Genomic DNA, 10,828 nt, shown 5'->3' with positions numbered 1-10,828 from the left:
TTTTGCTTTAGCAACATGCTAAACAGGCTAATAACCTTTAAATTAAAGAAGAAGAAGAAGAAGAAGAAGAAGAAGAAGAAGAAGAAGAAGAAGAAGAAGAAGAAGCCATCTTTCATTTTTCCATTTCGTGTTCAAAACAGGACAAGACTCTTACCTCTATCTAAAAGTTATGCCCTTTACATTTTTACATAATATGGTGCCATTTTGGAGCATTTCAAATTGCTTTACATCAATACAACCATTAGATCCCATATTTTAATAATATTCATTGATTAACACCACAGTTACAACATAAACTGCTAAAATTCACTATAAAGGGGTAAAAGGGGGCTGATATGGATGGCTGAATGATCAATACCCCCCACTCCTATGGTGCATGAGTTCAGCAAAGGTCCTCACAAAGATATAAGCACAAACCTTTGTGTGTGTGTTCACTATAATGACTTATAAATCTGTCCATCGCTCATCCGCTCGCTTTAGCCACTTTTACGATACTGCACTTTCAGTCGGGTTTCAATTGGCTGTTTAGAAAAAGCCATCATCCAATGAAGCATGCTGCTGCCTCTGTGTGTTTCTACTCCACCCGACAACTGGAGGAAACCTTTTAAAGAGTTTAATGTGTGATTTAATGTGGGGTGAGGAGTAGAAGTAGGGAGGGGGAAGAAAACCAGAGCGAGAAGAAGAAGAAGAGAGAGTGGTGGAAAATTCTAAAAACAGACAGAGAGGGAGATAAACAGTCTTTATGAGCGCTGACATTTTTATGAAGCAGAGTGAGTGTGTGTGCATGTGGTCTTGTTTTTCTGTTTTTATGGAGTCTGAGATCGTGTGTGTGTGTGTGTGTGTGTGTGTGTGTGTGTGTGTGTGTGTGTGTGTGTGTGTGTGTGTGTGTGTGCGCGCGCGCACGCACTCTGCTGCCCTCAACAGCTACTGGCTGGTACAGCAGCAGAGGTACTTTTTGTAAATTCCTGTTTAAAAATAAATAATAATTTCAAACATCAACAGAATGTAACAACCAGTTAATATCATTTCATGTCCCAAAAGATCTGAATATGAATTAAAAACAGGCCCATGCTAGCTTTTATGCAATACCAATGTGTACCACAAGAGGGCGCAGCAAGTCAATGTAATCATTATTTAATTAGTGAATTGAGCACATCTTCATTTATAATGTGGACCTGGCAAAGACAAAGCTGCTCAAACAAGTCACACATCCACTAGAAAAAATTACAAAAACTACATAATTACGTCAAATCTTAGTGCAGCATATGCAGAAACATGTACAAAAAATGTCTAGCAAGGTTTATATGCTGTTGTTTTTTTTATTTTATTTATTATTTGTTAAGACAAGATAAGATAACTCTTTATTGTCATTGCACAGTCATACATAGTACAATGGTACAATGAAATTGGAAAACTGTCCCACGTCGGCAATACATACAACACAACATGACACGACACAACATGACACCGTAACTTAACTTAGTGTCCTGGGTGTGTACAGTCCCATACAAAGCTGCGTGCCCTCTTGAGACAGCGAGTGTTGTACAGGTCCTTCAAAGATGGAAGAGGATGTCCGGTGATTTTTTGGGCCATATTAATGACCCTCTGAAGTGCAAAGGTGAAAAAAATCGAATATATAAACAAAATTAAGAAAAATTCCTTCCTTTTCTGGGACTGATCTTTTAATTGACTGAAGTTAAAAACATGGCCTGTGGTCTGACTAATCAATATTTTAAAATCCTTTTGATAATCACGGATACAGCGTCCTCCAGGTTAAAGAGGAGAGGGACCACATAGGTTATTAGAGTCCATTTTTTCCTTTGGTATGGGTAATATGCACCTCTGTAAAGGCACCATTAATGCTGAATGTTAGTAAAATAACAAAAAACCAAAATGCGTGTTCCAAACTGGCCCAACTGTCCTCCAGACACAATGAAGACATTTATTACATTATGAAATATGTCTGTGAAGGTTCTCAGTCATCCAGGTCATCGTGGTCAAAGGAGCTTGCAAAGAAAAGCGTCTGGACTTCTTTAAGTTACTTGAAGACGTTTCACCTCTCATCCGAGAAGCTTCTTCCCACTAGGTTTATATCTGGGACTCTCCACCATTTGACCTTAGAACTGAAGAAGCTTCTCGGATGAGAGGTGAAACGTCTTCAAGTAACTTAAAGAAGTCCAGACGCTTTTCTTTGCATTATGAAATATGACAAAATGTTAAGCAGCTGTAATATCCCAACCATTTAAACCATTGTGATGACCTAAAGATCATGTTAGAATAAAAACAAAAACCCCAAAACAAAACAATAAAGTCCAGTATTTTCAAAGGTGTAATATTGTCTTTTAATGATTTCCAAATTATTCCATCCTATTTTTAGTTTTTTTTAGCTGTAATTTAAGTCAGCTGTAATTTTTTTTAAGTCAGCTGACTAAAGATCAGTAAGGATTATGAGAAAACATTTTTGCCATGGGACCCTCGGTTCATGCAGGTCTTTATCCAGTCACAGGCCAATGAAAAAAAACAAACAATTAATGTGAATCTGATATACTTCAGACATAGTTGTTTGCATTTATATTATTTAAATAAATATTTTTTAAAATACAAGTTCCACATGTAAATAATTACCTGTGGAAATAGAACAACAGAGCAGGCTCTTGTCCTTGTTTTGAAACAGGCCTGATTTTAATGGACAGTGTCTCCCTCTGTTGGATAGACTAAGGAACTACTAATTAAATGAGCGTTTAATCTGTATACTACATATTTTATATGTATATCGTATCTGATACAAATAAAATGTAACATGCTACAAAACATGGTGGTCTAAATTTAAGTTAATTTTTTTTCAGAGATTAAAATCTCATGCGCAGAGACTACACGCATATCGTAGTATTTCATTAATTCGTGGCTTATGTGCATACACCTCCAACAATATGTTGTTATGAGGGTCATGTGTACCAAACAATAAAATAAAAATTTACACAATAATTGGTGAATTTAAAAAACATTCAAATTAATTGAAATGCAATTAATTATCACGTTAAAAAGCAATGTAAGCTACTAAAGGAATTAACTGGAATTATCGCATGGTATTTTTCATTCAACAAAAGATGTAATATCACGTGAGGTACAAAAAGATAATAATTATAAATTCATTCAATGATTACTATAGAACAATAAAGTGACGCAACGATAGGTCACGTGCCTCCGCTCTTCCGGCTCCGTGTCCAATCATATTTCAAGATGAGCTGGCACTAAAATACCCGGAAGTGTTTACAGCAGGAGGCTAAACTAGCAGCTAACAGCAGAGTCAGTGGAGAATTGAAGCTCCTGGAAGTGCAGTGCGGACGCATCTCCTAGCCTGTGTGCGGTGCTTGTTAAGGTGAGTCCCACCTGTTCACTAACAATCAGCACCCCGATTCTTTCCAGCTTACCGAGGCTAACTGCTCCTAGCAGCAACCAACAGTTAGCTTCAGCGAGTGGCGCGAAATAAGTGACTTGTTTTTGGAAACAAGCGCTTGGAATAGATGTGAATTTGAAACAGAATGCTCGGTTTTCCAGAAAATAGACTGAACCTTCAGTAATAACCTGGGTAATTCTAAAAGAAAACGTAACTAGTAAGGGGAAACTAGCTAGCATGCTAGTTCGCTAATGTAAAAAAACAAAACAAATTTAATTACTTCCCAGCACATAGTTCATTTTATGGACTTTAGTTCCAGCAGATACATAGACCTGCAAATTTATCTGCTCACTGGAGAGTCTGCAAATTGGGAAGATGTGAAATGAGTGCTGGTAGGAGAGTAAAGTTTTTAGGTCAGACAGCTGAGAGTGTCGCAGCTGGTAAAATGTACTGCCAGTGAATCTTTGTGGGTTGGTTTGTTGGCTGAAGTGAGCTGTAACAGGGAGCACAGTGTTGTGGGATCGATGAGGGGCGTTATCAGTGTTTTAATGTGTAAGGAGGCGTGATGCTGCGCTGTGTTTCTGCAGTTTTTGCGGAGCCGCAATGACACAGCTGTTCTGAGCTGCCATATCTGAAGCAAAGCAAACCCCTCACGAGTGCTCACACTGCACACAGCCAAAGAAAACACTCAAATGCTTTATTCAGATTTTGTTTTAGCTTTTGTCTTTTTCACTTATTGTTGTCAGGGATCGTCTACAAAGACGTCAATCTCAGAATAAGGAGAAGCCTCCGGCCTCCACCCATCGGGTTGCTCTAAAGTGGGCTGTGTTGCTTTTCAGTTTTGTGGAAGAAGTAAATGAGTTTATTAGATTTAATCCTAAAACAGGATTAGGAGTGCATTTTTAGAAAAATGTCATTAAGCTTAGCTGAAAGAAGCCATACACTGAAAATCCACTTTCATGGGGTTGTAACATTTTTTATAAAGTATGATCTGTGAAAATCTGGCTTCCACAACATCAGCAACATGACAGTTACCCATTTACATTTTTTCTTTTTTTAAATTTCATGCCGAACTATGTGAAAGTCTTGAGCCACTCCTCGCTTCTTTTTCTTTAGTTTCCAAAGAGTCAGACTTTTTCAAAGTGGTGTTAAAGTAATAGTTTTCCAATCTTTCAAATGTTTTTCTTTGGATGTTTGTTCTGCCTTTTCACTCATTTTCAGTCCAGTCCATGCTCCATTTTCAAATAATTTTATTTTGGCTTTCTAACCTGTGAACTATTCATTATAAAAAGGCACCTAATTCAAGGGATGAGCCAGTGTTGTGGCTACACGTGGCTGACAGTTCAGTTTTATTTTATTTATATAGTGCCAAATAACAAAAACTGTTGCCTTAAGGTGCTTTATATTGTAAAATACAGACCCTACAATAATACAAGAAAACAGAGGAAACCCCAAAAATCAAATGACAAGGTGCAGTGTGTCCTTAAAAAAATGTGAGGAAACTGGGCAAAGTGTCGTGCCTAAAAAGCTACCGGTATGTCTACCAGGTGAATTCAGAAATGGTCTCAATGAAAGGCTGGTTGTCAAGAAGCCATTCTTCAGGAAGGGAAACTGGGAGAAAGGTCAGAGGCAGATTACACAAGAACTCCTATGGAGCAATGGATCCAGATATGAATTTTTTTTTTGTCTGGAGGTTGGGAGAGCAGTACAACAGTGAGTGTCTACAGCCAGCTGTTAGACACAGTGGAGACTGTCATAGTTTGGAGCGTTTCAGCCAGCAGTGTGTGGTTCACCACTGGATTCATTTTTCAGTAAGACAAAGATCTCAAACACACCATCAATACAATAAAATGCATCTAAAAGTAAAAATAAAATAGATGTCAGTTACTGACATCTACACAGGCAATCACAAGAGACTCCACCCATTCCTGGGTCTCACCTGTTTGGCCTGCCGCCCTCAGGGTGAGGCTACAGGTCTATCCAGACTCAGGAACAGTTTCTTTCCACAAGCCATCATACTGAGCACAGATACACACATGCCCCACCTCAAAACACACACCTCTCTCATGCATACAACGCATACACACAACAACATGCATATTAGCACCCTTGCACATCTGTATAAACGTTTTGCATTTATGTTGTTTGTATTTTTATATTTGTTTCTATTGTTATTTGTTCTGAATTTAATGATTGACTCACAGGTGTGAATGTGAGTGCGAGTGGTTGTCTGTCTCTGTGTGTTTGCGATGGATGGATCTATTCTAAATGCTGCTCACAGGAAGTTGCTTCTGTATTTGTTGAATGTCTGATGTTTAATGACAATAAAGGGATTTGGATTCTGATTGGCCTCCCTGGAAAGCAAACTTTAACATTATTGAAGTCTGAGATCATCTTTATAGAGCGTGGAACAAACGGCAAGGCAAGTTTATTTATATAGCGCAATTCAACAGCAAGGTGATTCAAAGTGCTTTACAGAGACATTAAAAAACAGAAACAAAAAGCATGATTTAAAATGGAGAAAAAAAAGGAAGGAACAGTAGATAAAATCAGTAGTTAAATGTAAGTTTTGAAATTTAAGCTTAAAAGTAAAACACTGTGGATTTGGTGCTTTATTCAAATGCAGCTGAGAACAGGTGAGTCTTCAACCGGGATTTAAATAAACTGAGTGTTTCAGCTGATCTGAGGCTTTCTGGAAGTTTGTTCCCAGAAACCAGCTAACATCCAGAACAGAGCTTTGAATTTCCTTGAGTCATTCCTGAAGACCTGAATGACAAGAAAGCTGACTAGAGTTTAGGCTGTGTTCAATAATAAAGGCAGTTACAGCAAATATTGACTTTCAAGCTAATACAAATGTTTTTTTTGCCTTAATATACTTATGTTTGCATGTGTTTTGTATCTATAGTATTTCCAATTTTCCTAGTAAATTATAAAGAAAGACGGTTGGCTTCACACTTTTCGCCGGTACTGCTGCAAACCAGGAGGAGCTAAAATGCAATAGGTGCTAAGCAGAGGTGCTGTGAAACTGCCACTTTCAGTTTAACTGTTGGATTTAAAGTTTTGTTAGGGTCTGAGTTTTACGTGACAGAGCACACTGTTCCTGCCTCGGTCAGTTGGGTAGTTTGTGTGACTGGTATGTTATCACGTTAATTCTCAATCTGATGAAATGAATATGTTAAACATCAGAGCAGCACATCAGCCAGAGGCAGCCAGAGCACTGATGGATGAAAGTGTCTGATAACTGGGTGGATTAAAGTCATACAGTTTGTTCTAATGTGCACTAACTGCTGTACGTTGTGAATGGCAATAAAGTAGTTATTCTGTTCTTCTGCTTATTGAGAACGATTAACTGTAGATGTCATGATCAAGTGCCATGTGATGGTGTTTTTGACATGTGAACCTGCTGTGTTTCCTGTTCAGAAGTCAGGATGAGTCTGCAGTGGACTGCGGTGGCCACCTTCCTCTACGCTGAGGTCTTCTTAGTTCTGCTGCTCTGCATTCCCTTCATCTCACCCAAGAGGTGGGTAACACCTGACTCACACACACCTGTCTTGGCATCAGGCTTTTTCCAGCTCAAATCTGATAGCGTTACCTTGGCTTAAGATATCTGCCAGTACAAACTACTGCCTGGAAAGGTCAGTAGTTTGTAGTAAACTAGCAGCTGGAAAGAAATGACTTTCAATCCATTTCACTTTTAAATGAGAGAGATTATCGTCTAAGCTGTCAGTCAGCTGGGTTTGACCGCAGTTTAGTCAATAAAAACATTTGCAAACATACAAACAAGGTGTTGGTGCACCAGTGTGGAATATCTCCAAACTGTTGACACTTTTTTGTTCCACCGAGTTTATGCTTGCCGTCGTTTGAGTTGATGTATCAGCTGGAGCTCAGAGTGCCACTTTACAGAGAGGGAAAGGTGATAAGGCTGTGGTGATTTCACAGATGCACATGACACAACCAGTAATGTCGGCTCATTGTTGCCGAGCTTTTGGGCTGGTAGGGGACCAGTTTTGATGCATGCATCCCTACACCGATCCTTTTGTAGTTTAGTACACCTTGAAAACAAAACAAAGTATCACAATCACAAGAAAGTACCTCTATAGAAATCAGACATTTTAACAACCCTGCTGATGGATGTGTCTTTCATGGGAAAAATTACAGACAATTAGACAATTCTGGATATTGAATGTTTTCTCTGCCTTGCTGAAAACTTCCCCAATCATGGATTTTCGATACTGTCACACGACAAACAGACGGCGAGATAAATCTTGGCCCATCTGGGTTTAAAGCAGCCAATGCAAAGCATTTACAACATTGTGTCCGTGTGCTGTTGGCTCCATGAGAGGAAGCTTTGGCCGTTAATTTTTAGCTGGAGAAGCGTGAAGCTCGCTGATGGAAGCAGCAGAGTTCAGTTTGTCCTCAAACAGAGCAGCTCTGTGTGACTGTGATCACATTAAAAGACCTCCTGACTGCCGAATGATGAGCTCTGATTAACTCTGCACACACGGCACAGCGCTGATACGAGCTGAAATCCAACAAAGAAAAAAGTCAATAAAAGTAGAGAAGTTTTAGTGCTAGACCTCATAGAGGAGTTTTTAAATTATTTTATCTAACTAGATATCAAGAATTAAAAATAGCCTTTGTTTTGTTATTTTCATATGTGAAAGAAAGTTTATCATTTTTATCTGATTGACTGTTTGTAGCAATGGTGTAACCTAACATGGATAAATGCAATAACATGACCTCTGCCTATGTAGGCTTTGAGCAACAGTTGCGTTTGTTGGATGGTACATTAACCCAGAAACAACAAGGATAAGTAATATTGTTGTCCCTTTTAGTCAGTTTCACACCGCAATATCATTGTTCTTGATTCATGACTCCACAGATGGAAGCAGGAAAACAACAACTCAACTTACTTTACAGTTTTGTTGCTAACCATAATTACAATTTAATAAAACAAGGTGTCGACATGTTTTTTGTTTGTTTTTTAGACAACAAAAATAAAAATAAAACAAAATGAAATTGTACTTAAACTGTGTAAAATGAAAATGTGCAATTTTATATAATAGCAACGTGGTTATTCAGACTGAAACTTTGGTGTATCCAACTCCCTCATATGGAAAAAAACCCCCAAAACTGAAACTGTTAAAAGTTCTAAAAGTACTAAGAACTGACTCTAGAAAATGGCTCAAACTAAAGCAAATTAAAAAATAAATATAAAACTGTACTAACTATATTCTTAATAACCAGCTTCCTGCAGAGGTCACTGCACAGTTGAGCTCATGTCTGTTTTTGTTTGGCCCCTAGAGGGGGCTAGAGCTCCAGGCTTAGTTGCTGTGTTGTAAAACATTAAGATCACCATTCATTCGTCCATCCTTTCTCTTCTGCTCTCTTCCTTTTTTTTTCCATCACTTCAAGCGTGCTAGGATCACTTTTGGCTCCCAAAAGATGCGATAAGATGGATTTTAATTATCCCAGAAGTTCAGTTCCTGTCCTGCAGAACCAGTAGTGTCCAACAGAACATTTAAAAATTAAATAATGGCTTCATAAAATAACAAAAAACTCATTCAGATTACTCCAAACAAAGAGTAAAAAAATAAACAAAGAAAAGAAAAGTGACTCTAATGTCTCTATAATGTAAAAATGTATAAAAGTGAACTTCTTGAAGTTGCCGACTGATTTGTGTTTTATTCTCCTGGTTGTTGTTTTTTTAGGTGGAACAGCATTTTCAAATCTCGCATCATAAAGGCCATCACTCTCTATGGAAACACCGCCTTCATGGTGGCCATCGCCATCCTCGTCTTTCTGCTCATCGGTACGTCTGCAGTGCTTTTGTTGATTGGTTGGGAGGTGGCCTTTAGCCAAAGTGTAGTCGATATTCTGCATTCTTCCAGTCTGTGGAGGACGCTGCTGTAGCTCCATTTCAATCAAGTTTGATGAAGCACGGGTAAACAACGGCACCATCAGTTCCTTACTTTGTAATAACAGCGTGTTCAGAGTCCAGCTGATGAAATGTTGCCAAACTCTTTATCAAAGGAGTGTTAGGCAGAAATAATGTGTGGCTTTTATAACATTTAAAACTAAATTAAAGTTCGGCATCAGTCTGTGATTTTGTAAAGCATCAAAGTAACTGCAAAATTTTCCCAGATACATAACATCTGTCGTAGTTGGATCACAGGGATCGCAGATCACAGGGATTCGAGATGTTTCCATCTAAACATAGAAGCTACTCATTTGGTTGTGCAGAAAGACAGCTTTATTTTTTCATATGCTTAAATGTTGTTTAGGAAGTACAACTGTAATTACATGTTGTATTGTGACAGTATATCCAGTACTTCTCTGCTCAGTAGCCACATTTATCCGCCCAGGTTTACCACACATCGTGATTTGAACTAGCTTCTAACATAAACCAGGTTTTTCCTGCCAACGGCCTCACAGAGAGTTTACTTAGAGCAAGAGGTTTTCTACTAATAATAATTATTTTAAGCAGTTGTTTAAGTTCGGATTTTAAAAACATCAACCATTAACAGTTCAGTACCTGTGCCAGAAATCAGTTCTGTTGTGTGCGTGTGTGGTAGGACAGTGTTTGCTCCCAGTAAGCACCGACTTTGTACCTCAGCCAGCAGGGAAGCAGCAGAGCTACAGTGCAGCTACAAAATAAGTTTACTGTGAATTAAAGATGCAGAAAGGTGACGTTTCCGTGTGTTTCCTGTACAGATGCTTTCCGTGAGGTGAGGAAGTACAGTGTGACGGAGAAGGTGGATCTGGCAAACCACCCGACAGCCATCGAGCACATCCACATGAAGCTGTTCAGAGCACAGAGGAACGAGTACATTGCTGGCTTCGCCCTGCTGCTCTGCCTGTAAGACACACACACACCCCTCACCTCAAGCTGTTTAAGTTTTAGGATCAGCCACAGTAGCCTCACTTCACTGGAAAGACTTTAAACCAAGGATACAGCTGTTAGCTTTTGTGCTAGCAATCGGATAGTTGCTCAGAGAACGACCTAAACGGTCGAACTAGATCGGCTTCATAGATCGGCACATCGCCACTAATATCTGATCGAACTTTCTGGATCAGGATGGGAACGATACATGATGCTGCCTCGTGCATCTGGACTACTCGACCTCATGGAGTCTAAATTCTGTTTGTGTGTCATTATAGCCAGACCGACTCTCCTCCATGGGCTGTCGTTACAGATCTGAGCTCTGTGGGTTTTCCGGTGGGTTTTTTGTTTAGTTTTTTTCGATTTCAATCACAAAAAAGGTGGTTTCATCTTCTTTGCCCTCCCACTTCCACTTAAGAGTCTCTTTATAAAGGGAAGGGTAAGATAAGGTGCTGTAAACTAGTTCCTAGGCAGTGTCCCATCCAGGTAGTAACCAGGCCGAGCTCTGCTTAGACTCAGAGATCACAAAAGATCAGCTGTGCTCAGGG

General features: G+C 39.1%; 1 protein-coding gene across 1 annotated transcript in view; it reads left to right on the top strand.

The window, feature by feature from the left end:
* The first annotated feature begins 3,235 nt into the window (after window positions 1-3,235).
* bcap31 (B cell receptor associated protein 31) overlaps window positions 3,236-10,828 on the top strand; it is a 28,923-nt gene continuing 21,330 nt past the window's right edge. Inside the window, exons 1-4 of the mRNA XM_085393275.1 lie at window positions 3,236-3,379; window positions 6,818-6,917; window positions 9,109-9,209; window positions 10,112-10,256. Of these exons, the coding sequence (XP_085249401.1) occupies window positions 6,826-6,917; window positions 9,109-9,209; window positions 10,112-10,256 (338 nt within the window). The 5' untranslated portion in view covers window positions 3,236-3,379; window positions 6,818-6,825. The remainder of the gene's footprint in view (window positions 3,380-6,817; window positions 6,918-9,108; window positions 9,210-10,111; window positions 10,257-10,828) is intronic.

This window comes from Rhamphochromis longiceps, linkage group LG20 (assembly GCF_057381845.1).
Source record: "Rhamphochromis longiceps isolate RC_006_pf linkage group LG20, R_longiceps_female_GT1.1, whole genome shotgun sequence".
Classification (NCBI taxonomy): Eukaryota; Metazoa; Chordata; class Actinopteri; order Cichliformes; family Cichlidae; genus Rhamphochromis; species Rhamphochromis longiceps.
The sequence above is the reverse complement of the archived record's forward strand: the minus strand, read 5'-3'. Positions and strand labels throughout refer to the sequence as shown.